This window comes from Triplophysa rosa, linkage group LG24, assembly GCF_024868665.1.
Source record: "Triplophysa rosa linkage group LG24, Trosa_1v2, whole genome shotgun sequence".
NCBI classification, from domain to species: Eukaryota; Metazoa; Chordata; class Actinopteri; order Cypriniformes; family Nemacheilidae; genus Triplophysa; species Triplophysa rosa.
In genome coordinates, this window is record NC_079913.1 from 2,655,902 (window position 1) to 2,673,477 (window position 17,576).

Below are 17,576 nucleotides of genomic sequence, written 5' to 3' on the forward strand. Positions count from 1 at the left end.
CCAAAAATACAGTGTTTTATTTGTTTTGGAGATATCAGGTTAAACAAAGGCTTTGTTGCAGATCGAGCGCAAAACGTATTACAGTGATTCGGTCATGAATGGGCCACTGGATGGTCGGCGATAACAAAATGTTAGTCTTCATTATGTACCTTTCAAAAGCAATTGAACGTGCGATTGTAAGAATAATGAATAATTCCAGTAGATTTTTTTACATAACACTTGCAATAATCTTCTGTGACCAGACCACAAAACCTAAGTAACATTTTGGTAACAGCATGTTAGGCACGATTTCAGCTACTTCATCTGAAAATTAATCTCCCTCACAACACTCATGTACAGTAAATAATGCAAATGTATTGCGACACATGTTAGGCATCAGAAAATAAAGCATTCAGTCGGTACGTGCATGGGTGATTGCATTTCGTTGTATGTAGGCACATGAAGTTCAGCTGATGTAATCTCCGTCTAACACTTAAAGGCAGCGTTGATTTATAAGTGAAAAGAAGCGGGTAACTTTGAATGCCTGCCATCGATTGTAATGGCAAATTATTAAATGTAATGCATGAAACATTTCATCTGAATGTGTGAGGAATTCTTATAGGCTCAGAGAAATCATTCCCACGGATAAATACATGGTCTTCTTTACTCCACAGACAGGACAAAACAAAACTTGTGAAACATGTATGTGCCTCCTTCAGTGTATATTCAGTGTCCTCAGTCCCTACATGTCATTCACACACTAACTCGGTCACAAAAACACACGTGCCTCCTCTGCTTGCCGTCAGCTACAAGTTGCCCGTCACGTTACGCATCACTGCCCAGGCGGGGAACTCGCTCAGGTGGAACAGTGGCTCTCCCCATGTCAATATGGCCAGCATGACCACAAAAACTCCAATCAGATTCACTCCAAAGCCAGCTTTTACCTGTGAATAATGCAGGAAAAATCCATTAAAACAAACTTGTCTTTCTGCATAACGAGTGAGATCTGAATCTCATATATACAGTATATTTAAAAAAAACATAGTGGGACATCTTAATGGGATAGATTATCCTTATTTAGTCACCCTCAAGTCATTTCAAAGCTGTATCACTTTCTTTCTTCTGCAGAACACTAATAAGGACATTCTCAAGAACGTTCGAGGGTTTCGTTTAGTTTGGACACAAAACCACTCAGTCATTTCTCAAAATATATTTTGTGTTCCACAGAAAAAAACAATCATATTCAGGTTTTGAACGACATGCAGATAAATAAATGATAAATTATTACATTTATTTTGGGGTGAACTATCCATTTAAAATGTCAACCCTGTTACCATTGACTTTGCATGGGAAGCAAGTGCACGTCTGTAAATATCAGCGTTAAGAACGTCTTACATCTGCATTAAGAACGTCTTACATCTGCCAAATTAATACATGTTTAATACATGTAACACAGTGTACGCTTCAAAGATGTGCTTATAGAAAACAAATGTTTAATCGCTTGGCCTCTTGACATTACGTTCTTGGCACAGCGGTGGGATGTAACAGAGCTGATATAAAAGGATGGTGTTTTAAATACCATGTCGCTGATCTGCACGTGTCCGTAACTGAACACTATGGCGTTCGGCGGGTTTCCAACAGGCAGCATGACACCGAAGGACACGCACATGGTGGCGGGAATCAGCGTGTGCAGGGGGTTGATCTGCAGAGTCTCTGACTGCGGGGGCAGAGGGGTCGTTTATTAGGGTCATTATGGAGAGAACACAACTGAGATGATACGGTTTCACGCAGGTTCATTTGTTTGTGTGATGTTACTGGTGTGTGATAGTGTGTTCTAACCAGAGCTGAGAGGATGGGCAGGAACACGGTGAGTGTGGCCGGGTTGCTGGCGAACTCTGTGACGGCTGACACGAGAAGGCAGGCCAGCAGTGTGACGGCCCACGGAGGAAGACCACTCATTGGCTCCAGCTGCCGACCGATCCACATGGAGAGTCCTGACACCTGGCCGAGAGAGGACACACGTTCAACGGTATGTCTTTTTAAGAAAATTGATCTGATGTTATTTTTTAATAGTTTAGTTGTGAAGCTCACCTTGCATCCTGCGGCCAGCGCGTAACCCCCTCCAACCAGAATGACGATTTCCCACGGCATCAGTCTCTGGAAGTCTTTCCACGTGATCATCGGGGCCAGCGGGTCATCTTCCTCATCCTCATCATCACCTGCAAAGATAACACAGACGAGAGCAGTTACCAAACCCGGTCAGCAGGGTGCGCCATCGAGAACGTCACCTTTACTCTCATGTCCTAAAGAGAAGAACTGGTTGTACAGCGAGACCCTCGAGACCATCTGCGAATGAATCGTAGCGTGCAGAAGCCCTGCTGCGGGCAGCGTGGGATCTGACCTGTGCTCTCGCTGGAGAATGCAGATGGCCATGGCTTTCGAGAGGGGATGAGAAAGAGGAGGAACCCGAGGAGCACCGACACTGTGGCATCCGTCCTGTAGCCCTTCCTGCAAGACACGGATATTATTCACATATGATGAATATTTCTGTTCGCTGCGACTTACTATAGGGTGTGTATACTTTTGTTTTGTGTCAAATCAAGAAAATGGCTCTGTTGTAAAAGCTAGTCAGCTGTCTACATAGACAATTGTCTGGTATCATAAAAGCTTTTTTAATGAATTCATTTTTAATATATTTAGAACTAACATTTGTCACAATGCATTATGGGATTTTCTAACGCAGTGCTGCTTTAGTTTTGGCCAAAAGAAGTTTCTTAACAGGCACCTGGATGCCCACAAATGTCGGCATCTCTGCTAAGCTATAGAGCTGCGCCAATGTTTCATTCTTGAAAATAAATGGAATGTGTAAAGTGACCACAGGCTGTGTATGCACTTCTCAAATAGGGACGTCCAGCCGGGAACGAATCCTGGCTCCCTGGTGAACCAAAGTACGGTCATCAGAATGAAGAAAACGCCCGTCACAACTTCAGGATAACTGTAGACCAGATGAACATCATATTTGAGTCAAACATAAATCTACTAATGTTTTCATACAGTGTCGACGTGCATGTCAGGTGATTTTACCTAATGGGGCCAAGTTTCTGATACTCCTCATGAATACGTTTCTCCGACAGGATCTCGCGCCTGGTCTTGCGTTTTTTGCTGAGAGAGCAAGTCTCTTTAAAACTGTGAGAAGACAACAGCGGAAATGTTTCAACCTTTAAAACATCAACTTCAATCAAAATGTCTTCGTTCAATACAACAGTCGTGCATTCTTACTTGCATCCCAAAAATAAAAAGTGCAGCCATATCCAGGTCAGAACCAACATGATGAGAGCGATCGGCAAACTGAAGATGAACCAAGTGCCAAAATTGATGACTTTTGCCTCCGGGTAACGACTGGAAAAGACGGTTTGGAGCAAAGTTTATTGGTATCAGATAATAACTTTATGTTAACACTTTTGTCAATAGTTCCTTTTTGTACTCTTATACACAAATGTTATTGTTATGTGCTATTGAATCAGCCATTAAAATGTTTTTGTCTCACTTCACTGTATCACTGAATTTCAGCTGCATGCGCTCGGGGGTCATTCAGCTCAATTTTTGTCTTCCAGTGTGGAAGAAAAGGACAAGGGTCTGTTTACAGAGCGAATAAAAGCCCCAAGAAGATACTGAGGTCCGATCAATGTGGGGCAAGATTTTTAGCCCAATAAGGAGTTTCTATTGATCATATCTAGTAAAATGTCAAGTCGGTGATAACAGCGTTTCCAACTAAACACAGATTATAACAGAACCACTGACCCACTAAATACCCTCGTTTACTGTGATTAACTGTATATGTGCCATGCAAAACCAGGTAACAATATCAAGTCACCTTTGCCCAACAAAGGTTGCACAAGTAAATGGATATTTTTCTGTGCACAGGGTATTTAAAATGTCCTGAAAATGAGATTGAGCGGATTGAATTAGGTGCTTAGACACATCCCAGCAGTGCCTGAGCGAAATTTTCTGAATGCACCATTTATCAGACAATATGGAGAGGGTGCGGTAAAGCGATAACATACTTGTTGAATTGTTCAGCGAAGATGAGGTTGGTGGACGTGCCGGTTATGGTGATGAGACCACCAATGGTGGCCGCGTACGTGATGCTGAGGGACAGACACTTGCAGATCATGTGATCTCTCTTGGTCGGGTACAAAGAGTCTCTCCGGATTTTGGGTTTCTTTGGTGGCGCAGGAATGCTAATTGGGGCCTGTGTTTAGAAAGGATAAACATTATTTTAAGAAGCAACTTTTGGAGAGTTACAGTTAGCCCAGCTAAAGTTCTCACCTCTGGGAGATATCCATTTGATCGTTTAGAAAATGCTGTGACGAAAGCAGGCTTTAATGCTAGACCGTTTGACTCCTACAGTATGAAAAAACACATTCTTACACTTTGGCCTTTGTCCACTAAAAATCCTATCCCTAGTCATATTGTTTTTCGAAAGAAATGTCTAAACGGCCTTACGGTAAGAGAAATTCATGTAAGAATGACCTAAACATGTTTACATTTTGTGATGGCATAGTTATTGTCAGGCAAACATCAATATAAGCTATTATATTTCAAGAATAAGAATTGGTTCTGTACAGTTGGATCAATTATATTAGAAACCTATGAGATCATCGCAATCGACTGATCTGCATGAATTGCCCAATTTACACTGTAAAAATCAGTAAATAACTTCATGACAGTAAATGTGTTCTAAATGAAAAACATTGCAGAAAAGCCAAGCTTTGGAAATATCTGACAAGTGTTCCTATAGCTCAACTGAGTGCAAGCCTTATTAATCCTAAATAAGAAAAAGCGTCAAAATTGCATGTATATTTGCTCTGGAAATAACTCCGTTACTTTAGAATGTCTATTGTTAGTATTTCACTTGTTCCGAACAACACTAAGTGGCCAATCTTATGTGCACCCTAATAATAAGGTGACAGGTTTTGTCTTACCTCTCTCAGCATGCAGACTTCATGTTTCTCACTGCAAACACAGAAAAACTACAATAAATACATTGGTTGCAATAGCTGGTGTTTAAAATAATTTCTCTTTCACACACAGACGTACTTGTCTTTGCAGTTCATCAGTTCAAGTTCATTGTTGATGGGTTTGTGGTTTTCCTCTTTTTCTGTAAAGAACGTGACAACATTTTCAGACATAAACATTTCACTTGCTGTTATAAAATCCATTTGAACCCATTCAAAGCTTTGACCCACCGCTTTCCTCTTCCTGTGTATCCACGGTTACAGAGTCATCGAGTGAATCCGCTATTCCAGTGCAGATGAGTTGCTGTAGCACGGCTTCAGCGATGGGCATCACCATGGCTGTGGTGGACGTGTTGCTCAGCCACATGGAGAGGAAGACCGTGCAGCACATGAACCCCAACACCAGCCTGCAACACAACATTACATACTGTACTGTTCACAAGACACACAACTCGACACCTGTATGTGAAGGTTAAAGGGTGAGTGCCTGTTTTGTCCTTTACATACATGCCCGGTTTGGCTCCAGCGATCATGACCATACGGAGGGCGATGCGTTTATGCAGGTTCCATTTCTCAATGGATGCAGCCAAACATATGACTCCCATCAGCAGTAGAGTCGTGTCCTTAAAATATTCAGAGGCCACCTGCATGCAAAAACACACACAGGTTTATAATACATGTTCTGAAAAACTTGCTGTTTGAAATACGTTGTCACAATGACAAAGGTAATTCTGTAAGAAGTATTCAACAAAGCTATAATGATGTTTATGGCGTGTTAAACTCTGAATTGCTATTCCCTTTATCCTATATTTTGGCGCTCCACGTATACTGATAAACGCATATTGTAAATGTACCATAAGTCACTTTAAAAGTGTCACTTTAAAAATGCATAAAGGTAAATGTTACATGAACTCTACGTAAGCTCTCCTTGATCAAGATGACCTCTCCCCTCCTCTAACCATTTTACAGGCACCCTTCAGAGGATTTAACAGTTATTAATTCGGTATGAAAACACCAGGAAACCCAAAGCCCCATGGGGTCCGCAGACTAGAATGAAAACGATGTGAGATTGCATCAAATAAACAGCATATTTACCAAACACGATTACAAGGTCTTAAGATAACAAGTTGCTTTGTCAAGTTTATCAATGGGATTTAGTCACATGATGCAGCATTTTGTTTTACATAATATTGTGTTGGTTTATTGTGGATGCTATAACAGGGTGGTACAAATGAATGTTTAGCGCTGTAAAATGCTCTGACGCATTACTGCGCTCACGTGGATGCAGCAAACGATTTTGCAAAGTTTTTTTTTATATATTGAATATTTCTAAATAAATATAATACTTATATTCCATGTGCTTAAATCTAGGCCAAATGATTCTGCACATCACTTTCTCAAAATCTCAGTTTAAAAACCCATGATTTTGGCGTTGCTAGCGTTATGCTCTACTAACATAGCCACAGAAACGCCAAAAAAGAGAAAGTAGATAGAAAAGGTTCATACCTCACTGGATTTAAGGACCCCAAACAGCGGGTACAGGAAGGCTGGCACCAGTGCTGCAGCTCCCAGTGGAACAGCTTCAGATACCCAGTATACCGCGGTAACAATCAGGACGTAAGCGCAAGAGGATTCCTGCAGGGGGATAGAACAGACTGATCGTTTAAACCAAATGAAGAGTTTTATTTGAAGCAAAACTGGAATTTCAACAGCAGCAGAGTTGGGGGTCAGTATGCATATGTAGAACAATCAAAATCCTGGCAAACTTATTTGCAAACTAATGTGTGTGAGCACTTGCAAACAACAAATAATTATAAAATGCAACTATGATTTAACAGGTGGCAGATTTGAGTCAGCTTAGCTGTCTCGCGCAAATGTTTGGCTACAGCGGCTAATAAATGTGCGTCAGGTGACTCATATTTCTGAATTAATCATGTTTCATAACAGGCATGAACAGCCACACCAAGTTAATACAAGCTCACACATTCCAATTTTGCATACAGGTGCAAAAATTACATCTAGTTGATGAGAATAAGCTATTTTGTTCATCTTTGTAGAGAAATGTTTCAGAAGGTTATTTCTCGTGGATTTTATATATCAAAATAGAGTTTTGATATTTTAACAATTCATTTTTAATGTAAATCATTTTGTCTTACAACTTCTACTCTCACTTTAAAATGATGATGGTACTGTAGACATGTGATATACATCACCCATCTAGCTAATTTTAAATTAATAAACCTATGATGTACGGGCACTACCAGATCGCCCTAATCCTTCAGAAAGCTCTTTTAAAGTACACTTATACCAGGGTCAATCACGATGGAGAACCTAATGGTTCATGGATTGTACATTACGGGTTCTGAGCCAACTTTCGGTTACCTGCCCTGAGCTTCAGCCACTACATCACACCACCCCATTGTGGGCATGCCCTAAACTGATTATTACTCAGCATGGTCTTGTATCCATAAACTTGTATTTAGATTAAACCTCCATTGGCACATGCTTTTGTCCTCTTCTAATCTCATCAATGTTTGAGCAATCAGTCCATTCTGATAGGATTGGTTTCTGTTAGAATGTCCGATGGCACATTGATGTGTCAGACAAAGGGGGAAACTGATCACTTCTTCTAATTAATCCGGAAAAGTGTAAAACGAGCATAAATAGTTTTAATAGCATTAAAAAGTTCGGTTTCAACATCAGCTCTCCCAGGACAACTCACAATCTCATTCATTATATAACTGTTTTCTGTGAATAATTGCTTTCACTCCGAGAGTGAGATGGGATTAGTGAACTGCTGTGAACTAAATAATTACGACTTTATTTCCAACCCTTGATGAAAAGAGCTATCAGAAAACCCTTTAAGATTATAGGAAAGAGAACATGTGGCAGAAGTGATAAAATCTGTAAAGGTGTTTGTGAACGCAAAAAAAGATGTGAAGGCGGAGGATAATGGCATTTCCTGAAGAATGATTGATCTACACCCTCAGTTTGATTATAGACCTGATAGATGTTTCCATCAATTTTAATCAATCAGTCTGATTATAAGCGAATAGATGACATAGGCCTATACAATTATATTTTTTAATTTAGTCATTTACCCGAGTGTTTATACAAGTTCCTGTAAAAGTGTCATTGGCGCCTTTTTTGTAGTTTTTTACTGTTAATACGATTTTTTTCATATGATTTTCAGGTAGCCAACAGTCATTCAATGTAGTCTCTTACATTGTAATTTGCAAACCAATGGTAATTGTATTCAGAATGACAGGTCATGTTTGAGGCCACTTAAATAACTGCCTCTCTGCAGGCTTTGATTATATTGGATTGAAACTTAGTTCACAAACAAACAACATCTGTTAAAACTGCCGTTGGTTCGAATAACAAATCCCATCAGACTCACATTAACTATCACAGCACCAATAGGTGGTGTTGTCTAATCCTGGATAAGGACCAATTTGGTAAGAGGTCGATGCGTCTCCGAGAATAACCCCAAAGACCCCAAACCTTGATCAATAGCCCAGGCTAGAAAATATATATATTTTCGTTTCGACAAAATATATATATTTTCTAACCTGTCTACTTTTTAAAACATTGGGATGTTGTCGTTTTATTAATCAGTATATCAAATTTATTTTCCCAACTCCGCGCAATTAATATAACAAAATCGACTTATTTTAGAAGGGTTATTTATATAAATGAACAAATCAACTAGTCAAATAATTGGTAAATCAGTAAAAAAATTTAGTAGACTTCAAACTAAATCCAATATTAACATTTCGATCAAACATATCCAAAGTTTACCAATGCGCACCGGTGCGTAAATGCGCATTGGAAGTGCGCCCTACGGATGGATGTTAATGTATTTTTTTATATGAAGTGGATTGGATATTTACTCACGCTGCACGGGTGAATGAGTGGAAGAGGCAACAGCGATAACGGGATCATGACCACGAGAATGAGTTTCCGAGCCGTCCATAGTTTTTTTATTAAGTCCATTCTGGCGCCTTCCAGCCTCATGGGAGAATGCGTTGCAACTCAGTTCTCTCAAAGTCCAGGGTCCTTTAAAGCTTTCTTTAAGAAACACTTAACCACGGTCCCTTTGAGATGATATGTTCTTGCTATCCACGCAGATGACTGCTTCCCTTTTTCGTGCGTTTTACGCAACGCACTCGGTGCGCAAAGAGCGTCACCTTCTCAAATAAAGTAAGTTTGGTTACATGGATTGTAAGCGCAACTCCTGTACAAATGTGCTTTGTCCTGCCGTCCTTCTATTCCATTCAGGAGTGATGTGCAGACACCTCTTATAGCCCTTTTAAACTGTATTGATGAAAAGGACACCGACTGCTCCTTTTATGTCTCCACCTGTGTATTCCTTTATCTGAGATTCGCCATGCTTGCTTCGTTTCGACAGTTATGTTCCCAATGACACTCACTGTGCTAAAGTAAGTATACATTAACTGCCACCACAGTACTCTTTTTGTGAGTTCTCAAACTTCTCCAAGCATGAAGAAGAAATGTATGACCACACAGAAGAGCTCATTTTCCTTTATTCCCGTCGTATCTCCTCCCAGTTTGCATGTGGGCCAATCAGAGGTTAAAGGGATACTTCACCCAAAAATGAAAATTCTGTCATCGTTTACTCACCTTGGAGTTGTTCCAAATCTGTTTACATTTCTTTGTTCTGATGAACACAGAGAAAGATATTTGGAAGAATGCTTATAACCAGACAGATTTCGCCACCCATTGACTACCATAGTAGGAAAAAATACAACGGTAGTCAAATGTGCCCCAGAACTGTTTGCTGTCTTCATTCTTCAAAATGTCTTTCGTGTTCAACAGAAAAGAAAGTAATTTTTCCTACTATGGGAGTCAGTGTGGGGAAATAGCTGTCTGGTTATAAGCATTCTTCCAAATATCTTTCTCTGTGTTAGTCAGAACAAAGAAATTTATACAGATTTGGAACAACTCGAAGTTAAATGAGTTAAATCGAGTAAATGATGACAGAATTTTCATTTTTGGTTGAAGTATCCCTTTAATGAGTGGAGGTTATGAATGGACGTGGGGGTCGTAGGTCAGATGCGCCAGAGCCAAATTGAACCATTTACATGCAACGGCGACGGTTTCTCAGAATAAAACCAGCAGGGAACCTAGAACATGCTGTTAGAACTCTAAGTGAATAAAAAGTGTTGGACAATTACAAGAAACACGTGCATTAACACATGCGCAATAGCTCGTGGGGACTGTTTTGACATATGGGTTACTGGGTTTAAAGTTGTGATGGTAGATTGAGTGATGATAGGCTAGTGCATAGACTTATTTTACCCATTAATGGTTTGGACACATCTACTCATTCTTTGCATCATCAAAATGATAAAAGAAATCAAATGGAAACAAGAATTACGCGGTTACCATTAAATATTCATAATTACATTATATATGAATACATCTGTGCACTTTGGGTATGAGGTGCATTCTGGGATTCTATATAAACTTTATTAAAATTGTTCCCATGTAGGATGGACTCTTTTTAGTAACTTTTCCTATCCAGTCCAGATAAAAAAATAAAACAATACATATAATTAGAAAATATAACAACATTTAGTATGATGAAAGTTATATCAGGCTTAATTCATGTGTGCTTACAGAACTGATCCATATTTTATAGTATCGAGGGTCAGGCTATATTTTCATTTCACATTTATTCATAGTTAATCTATTTAATGACCGTGTAATGCAGGGGTTCCCAAACTTTTCAGCCCGCGACCCCCAAAATAACAGTGCCAGCAGGGACTCGAGACCCCCACTATCCTCGGAGGTGGGTAAAGTATACAAACATTGTGCGCAACTGTGCACCCTGCGTTGTCTTTGGTTGATATTAACCAACGTTTCATTTCAACAAATAAAAATATCCTAAATTTAAAGCCTGAAAAATAATCTGCGTGCAGATACAGTATGAATGTTTAACGTGGTGCTGTATGACTTGCTGCACCTAACCTAATGCGGTTGCTAATGTGACGTAATCACCTCAGGGGTCACGATCGAGGGGGAGGAAATTCCAAAGGCTGATAGCTTTTTATTTGCATGGTTTTATTTTTAACTTAACTAATATTTGTGTATTTGTAACACTTATTGATTAAATAGGCTATTCCTAATAATAATGATTTCTGGAAATCATCTTGCGACCCCATCCTCGTGACCTTGCGACCCCCCGGGGGTCCCGACCCCTACTTTGCGAAACCCTGGTGTAATGCACATACTTTGCCATCTAGTGGAAAAGATAAGGTATTGCTATGACTAATATCCTTGTAAATTCAGGCAAAGCAAATCAGATTTAGTTGAAATGGCTTTGCAGAAACTGCTTCTACAACAGAACATGTGCAACGTAGCACAGACAACAACAAATAGAAACCTGTTTGGTGATTTTCTGTTGTGTAACATGCTCTAAGTCTTTGCAATTTCTTTCTGAACAATCAAACTTAATCTGAGGAAATTCTTGGCTATCTTAAACCTTTGTCCAAATAAATGAGCAGCGGTGGGGGTCATTTCTAACAGCCTTTTTAACCCCTTGTGTGCTTGAGAAGGGCTTTTGTTTGATTGATTTCTCAAGTATATGTCCAAGACATGTACAGTATGTTCTACATGTGTGTGCATTAAAGTGCATGAGTGATTTTCCTCATCTGCTATGCATAGAGTCGGCAGGGTGGAAATGCTGAATACAGTGTTGCATAACCTAATCAATGTTGCCTAAGTTACCTTTAAACCTATTTAGGGTTTTAGCAGGGGATGAATATCAGTAACGCTTAAATCTTCAAACATTGTGAAGAAACAGTCGGAAGGACTGCCGTTCCTCTGCAAGACTGCGCTTTTACTGTGTGAAAAGCCTGTGTATCGTCTTCAAGACACAATGCAGAAGATTAAGAGCCGTCCTGAACTTGGACAGAGTTTAAAGGGTTTGACTGACTTGCACTAAATTCACCTCTTTAATTCATATTAAAGAGGCGTCAAACTTTTGAGTGCAATAATTGTACTTGATATAGAAACTACTTCAAAGGGTCAGTTTCTGTATTCACAGATACAGCAAAATGTGAGCAGTAACACAATTGTGAAGATCAAAATACTTAAAAATAGGTATAAAACCAAATATAAATACATTTGTTCTAAAAGCTTAAAAGAAATAGCTTTGTAGCTAAGAAAGTGTATAACCCTTATTGCCTTCTCCTGGTGTTATGAAATGTAACCTGCATGTACGTAGGTGGCAAAAATATGCCATCGCTTTAAAGACACTGCAGTCACGTGAGAAAGACACTGACAGAGAGAGAGAGAGAGAGAGAGAGACCCATGCTGTATGTGTATCATGACGTGCAAACGTGCTTTAGCTTCTCATGTGCGTGGCGTTACGCAAAGGCTGTGTTTATAGGATCAAACTCAGCAGTGGCTCTGCATTGAGCACAGTGACAAGCAGCTTACAGACGAGAGAGAAGCCAAAACCACACACTGCTGCGGGATGGAGCGAGCACAACTCTCTCTTTCTCTCTCTCTTTGTGCTTGATCCTCTAGAGGAGCGGGTCTCCCTGTGTTTACGGGTGCACGGCTGAAGCTCGAGATCTTTGGAGTCACCGCGGACCAATCAGCACTGAGACTTGAATATGACAAACTGACACTAATTCTTTCTTCCTCATTTTTAAACACGGTCATCTATGGCATCAACAGACAGACCCTTCTTCTGGGGGTTCCTGCTGTGGTCTACGACATGGACTTTGGTTTGGACATTTACTCCAGATGAAGGGTTATCAGTCAGTCCGGTACTTCAAAAAACCACACCACCTTCCACCGAGACGGGGATGAACATCACTGATCCCCCCACTAGCAACTACACAGGTGTGTACAACATTGTGTTAAAGCTATTAGAAAGAATTGTAAATCACTTTATATTGCTATGCAAACAACGATCGCTCTTTTAAACAACTCAAGTCATTACTACTGCTGTATCAAAAGTTGTGAAAATGTTTTTAAACGTCTAATACTGATCTGTTTGACAGTTTGGATTTTTTTTGGAAGCCCGGGTATAATCTGGATTACATTGGACACACTTTTTGCATACGCTTACAGGACTGTGTGCAAAGTTTGCAGGAGTCTACAGTACACCCTCTGTTCAGACACGCGTTACAACTGCAAAAATGCACAAATACAGGCAAAAACACACATGCACTTATTCCTGAAAATCCTGTCTGGGCTTAATAAGCAAAATCTTCTTAAGGGTTTACATGCTAACCAAGCTTTAAATATTGCACAATAAAAATGCTGTATATGGTCAAAAAAGCAAATCAGACAAAACACACAGCAGTCGGTTTGAACTGTAAATAACATTGATGGCATTTTTAATATCATTGGAGAACTTAAAATATGCGTCGCCTGCCAGCTCTCCAGCCATGTGTACTCCGAGTGTACTTTGCAAATAGTTTATTGACGTTCCCCCTGATTTAAACTCGATATGCGTGACAGATTTGTGGCGTTCTGAGTCCGACGGAGAAAGGTGGACATTATTAATCTGTAATGTATATTAGTCTGATTGCAGTGTGATTTTTGAATGACTGAAGATTTCAAACCACCCGCAGGCACCTTCACCATCAGGTAACTTGAGGTTTAGTCCACAGGTGAAACAAACAGGGTTTTTTGTGCCACGTGGCAGCTGTGAAATAGTCGTTGGCAGTTTGTCAGTTCCGTTACAGGGTTGCCAGGTTATTCTGAACTGGAGGGTTGCTGTATTGCCACCATGATCATGACAGAGTTGAAAACCACAGTACCCTGCTTTGAAAAAGGGAATCTCTCCTGGATGGACTCATGGACCCCTTTGTGTCCAATGTATATTTCACACTTGAATAAAAAGAAAAAGAACTGTGCTAATATATCAAAATTGGGGTTAAATATGACCCAAATATATTTCATCCGCTGTCACCCGCCTGCACTGTACAGTTGAAATAGGATTACTTAACTGACAAAGAGAGAGAGCCAGTGTTCACAGAAATAGTTTGTGAGATCAGTGCACTCGATTTGAGAGGTTACACGGTAGATATCCAAAACAAGCAAAGTTGTTCCAAATAGTTTTTTTTGCCACAGGAACTATAGTTGCACGATCAGTATATTGACAGCCTCAACCATCTAAAGTAGTCTGCTGGCGGGGTGGCTTCATAACCACATCATCACTGCCTTCTCAACCGCAGGGGCTTGTGGGTACTCAAATTTTATTAATTGATCATTTAATCATGTTCTATTCCAAGAGCACCTCTCTGGTAAAACCCTTTGAAGAGGGAGCGAGAGGGGTCGAAATGCAAAAAAAGAAATGAACAAGTTATTTATTTATTTTGCCATGGAGTCGGGTTCCTTCACGCTAGCAATGAGATCTGACTCGGGCGGCATTGCCATGCCAGTTAAGCCAGGCTTAATGAAACCAGCACAGGGGCTTAAACACACTGCTGGTCCTCACTGACACTCTGTGGGGTCAAACCAGTGTGAACAATAAACATGATTCAGTGTGGCCTGCCAGCAGTCAATATGAGCTCAGTTTGCCTGTATATTGACAGTACAGTGGAGATGGACAGTACGCTGATGAAAATTCAGTAGAAAAAGAAAGGCAAAATCAAGGACATTGAAAACTGTGGGAATGTGGAGAAAGAGTAGAAGAGAGGTGGAATATGGGAGAGGGAGGGACCGAACACCATATGTGGAGACTGACTCCAAAAATAAATCTTTTTTAAAGCTTTAATATAAAGCACAACTTGCACAAATACTTTAAAACTTCAAAAAGTAGCCCTATAGGCAATAACTTGCTTTACCAAGCGCCATTAATTGGCGACTCTATTAATAGAATATTATAGAACTCTGTTTGGTTGTTTGTTTTGCATAAACAGGTCTGAGCTGCGCTTCACTGCTGCCCCCTCGGCGAGGTTCTTTCTATGTCGAGAAGGGCACGGCAATGTCTCTGGGTACGGTGTTGGCGTTCTGGTGTCTTGAGGGATACCAGCTGGTAGGCAGTGAGAAAATCTCCTGCGTGCTGCGGAGCAACACTCCTCAATGGAGCAACTACCCACCAGATTGTGAGGGTCGGTCATTTTGTTTTTGAAAGAGATAAAACTCGTCGAAGTGACTTATGATCACTACACTCTTGCAAATGAGTTATTGATCGAGATGCACAAGCAAGCGCTAGATAATATATATTCAAATCTGTGCAGAAATAACGATGCATAATCAAAACAAGAGTGGGAATTATTTGTGTCTCCGATAGCCATTCCCAGACCGGAGGATCGGGGCTTGAGAGTGGCCGTGCTGGCATCGGTGGTGAGCAGCATCGTCATCTTTGCCATGTCCGTGTCCTTTATCATCTGCTGCCTGCAAGAGCGCATGAGCAAATACAGGACCGAACGGACAGACGGCAGGAGTAGGTACGCGTGTATGCACAAACACAGACAGGAAAAAAGAGGCCAGGCGGTTTAAAATGTAAATAATGATGTGGGCGTTTATGCTATTTGGCTGTACAGGATGAGAGACAAGCACAAGTCCTGGAGAAGTGAGTGCTGGCTGGAACGAGAGGAAGGCAACTGGGAGGCTTTTCCTCCGCCCAAAATTTACAGTCTTTCCCAGCACCTCGACTCCCATCTGTCCCTTGACAGCCCGTTCTATATGGGAGGTCTAACTGGTTATGATAACCGTGGATATCAGAGGTAGGAAGTTGTGCAGGTGCTTTGTTAAATGTTCTTGTTTGATGTGACATCAAATTGTATTTGTGTGTTTACAGAAGTCAAGAAAACCTTTTAAAGGCTCCGCTGCCTGGACTCTATCGCTCTGAGAGTCAGGTTTACCCACATGTCGTCCTGCAGAGGGTGCCCACACCCACAGTGCCAACTGCACCCAGTGCACCTGTGTACCTCCCTCTCTCCACCCCTCTGCCCACAGAAAATCCCACCGAAGGGCCTGCTCTGCCCCCGTACTCCAAACCCTCCTATCACAGCCCCGGTGGCACTCCACAGCGTCTGTGGCCATAGCAACGCACTTGTGTGTACAGAACTTTTACAACAATCGCCATGGCGATGGCCTATGGCCTCTACGTGGAAATGACTCCTGCAGTGTGACTGGGGCTCAGGCAAGTCTGAGAAATGATGGACTAAAGCGTATGTCTTATTTGAGAGCCGCCTAGATCATTTCACATCACTACATCTAGTTGCTGGCCACACAGTGTTTCTCTTCTCTCTGTTCAGTAACATTTAGGAATTTAGTACTAATTCTTAACGTCTGATGTTTTCTATGGAAATATAGGTGAATTACACTGATATCCCGATAATGGACTGACATGGGGATCTCGTAAACCTGTGAAACTTGATTTTGTTTTAAGACAAAGCTATTATAAAAATAAAATGATTATTTCTGTGTCTTTTTCGTGGTGTCCTACCAAGGTCACATTTAGAGCTACAGTATTATGTGTACAACCATGGATGTTTATTAATGACATAGTAAATAATTGCAATTCACAACAACATAAAAAAGATATTTGTGAGAATTTAAGTGCATGTAATTGTGGAAAATGTTGCAAAACAATAATGTGATAACAATGTGGCATACTAATTCTGCAGATGCAGAAATATTTCTATATGAAATTTGCATTGTGTCTGGAGGCTATCATGTGGATAAAATATTACTATTTTTATTTCCCAAAAGAATACATTACTATGCCTTTTCCCAATAGAAATAGAAATACAACATAAATGGTAACCTCTACTCAAAGACTCATTTGTTCCTTTACACACAAGATGGCGCAATTGTTCTATAATGTCTATTGTGACCCATCAAACCTTACAAAAGCATAGTATTTCAGCATTTCAAATCTAATCTGAGATTTGCCACCTTCCCCGCTCAAATCGAAAAGCAACCATAACATATACGTAGTACCATGCGCAGCACTATCAACAAAGGAATTTGCTTCAGTTTTTTATGACGATGAATAAAGATAATCGATCAATTATATTGCTTTTACTCATCCTTTATGTATTGATCCACTATTGTACGTCATGCTTCCGTTTCTAATAAAAGCAGAGACACACCGTTCTGCACTATTAATAAACGGTGGCTGGGCATGCGCGTTGGCACCGCCTCTTCAGGCTAGTTGACAGATAAAGACGCATATAAAGAAGATGCAATCGACACACTAGACTACAAGACACAGGACATTTTTAAGTATTGAAAATATTCATGACACTTGTATAACAGTTAATATGACAGCATGCGCAGAGCACCTGTGATGGTAAAGGTGGCACCTGGAGAGGAGCGCAGCGCATTCCCATGGCCAGGAGCGCAAACAGCAAACTGGACACTTTCCTCAAGAGAAACACGAGTCGGGATTTATACGAGCGGATACGAGCCTGCGAGCCGTGTGTGGTGGTCTCGAGGTCGGTGAAGAGGGTCTTTATGCATGTGATATTGAGCGATGAGCGCGTCTACCTGAGCGAGTACAACCCGCGCGCGCTGCGAGAGGCGCTCAGCTTCCGAGACATCACGAGCATCGAGCTGGTGAGCGTTTGCATTTCATCT

At 40.7% G+C, this 17,576-nt stretch overlaps 3 protein-coding genes across 7 annotated transcripts in view; 2 read left to right on the forward strand and 1 right to left on the reverse strand.

Annotated features, from left to right (window-relative positions):
- slc13a4 (solute carrier family 13 member 4) overlaps positions 1-17,576 on the reverse strand; it is a 21,966-nt gene continuing 4,390 nt past the window's right edge. Inside the window, exons 1-16 of one of the 4 annotated variants that reach the window (XM_057324244.1) lie at positions 17,282-17,376; positions 6,504-6,632; positions 5,505-5,641; positions 5,229-5,404; positions 5,080-5,140; positions 4,965-4,995; positions 4,309-4,383; positions 4,044-4,231; positions 3,259-3,378; positions 3,064-3,165; positions 2,873-2,974; positions 2,381-2,487; positions 2,071-2,198; positions 1,819-1,980; positions 1,559-1,696; positions 1-923 (exon numbers count right to left, since the gene is read on the reverse strand). In XM_057324244.1, coding sequence (XP_057180227.1) covers positions 786-923; positions 1,559-1,696; positions 1,819-1,980; positions 2,071-2,198; positions 2,381-2,487; positions 2,873-2,974; positions 3,064-3,165; positions 3,259-3,378; positions 4,044-4,231; positions 4,309-4,383; positions 4,965-4,995; positions 5,080-5,140; positions 5,229-5,404; positions 5,505-5,641; positions 6,504-6,632; positions 17,282-17,329 — 1,842 coding nt within the window. In that variant the 5' untranslated portion in view covers positions 17,330-17,376 and the 3' untranslated portion in view covers positions 1-785. Of the gene's footprint in view, positions 924-1,558; positions 1,697-1,818; positions 1,981-2,070; positions 2,199-2,380; positions 2,488-2,872; positions 2,975-3,063; positions 3,166-3,258; positions 3,379-4,043; positions 4,232-4,308; positions 4,384-4,964; positions 4,996-5,079; positions 5,141-5,228; positions 5,405-5,504; positions 5,642-6,503; positions 6,633-8,894; positions 9,660-17,281; positions 17,377-17,576 lie in introns of those variants that run through there. The other 3 variants (XM_057324243.1, XM_057324245.1, XM_057324246.1) reach the window with 3 other exon arrangements.
- On the forward strand, positions 10,025-16,420 carry zgc:162331 (uncharacterized protein LOC793007 homolog). Of its 2 annotated transcripts, none has more exons than XM_057324250.1 (5): positions 10,025-12,875; positions 14,906-15,097; positions 15,280-15,436; positions 15,533-15,715; positions 15,790-16,420. In XM_057324250.1, exons 1-5 carry the CDS (start codon positions 12,695-12,697, stop codon positions 16,034-16,036), a joined length of 960 nt encoding a protein of 319 aa, XP_057180233.1. In that variant the 5' UTR covers positions 10,025-12,694; the 3' UTR covers positions 16,037-16,420. The 2 variants fall into 2 exon arrangements, with proteins under 2 accessions (XP_057180233.1, XP_057180234.1); XM_057324251.1 differs by having other exon boundaries at positions 14,906-15,091.
- lg24h12orf56 (linkage group 24 C12orf56 homolog) overlaps positions 17,328-17,576 on the forward strand; it is a 7,869-nt gene continuing 7,620 nt past the window's right edge. The window contains exon 1 of the mRNA XM_057324247.1: positions 17,328-17,555. Within this exon, the coding sequence (XP_057180230.1) occupies positions 17,328-17,555 (228 nt within the window). The remainder of the gene's footprint in view (positions 17,556-17,576) is intronic.

Coding starts and splice junctions, on each gene's coding strand:
- zgc:162331 (XM_057324250.1), top strand. CDS start 12,695: ATGGCATCAACAGACAGACCCTTCTTCTGGGGGTTCCTGCTGTGGTCT. Junction 15,437..15,532: donor CGGACAGACGGCAGGAGTAG/GTACGCGTGTAT, acceptor TTGGCTGTACAG/GATGAGAGACAAGCACAAGT. Junction 15,716..15,789: donor GATAACCGTGGATATCAGAG/GTAGGAAGTTGT, acceptor GTGTGTTTACAG/AAGTCAAGAAAACCTTTTAA.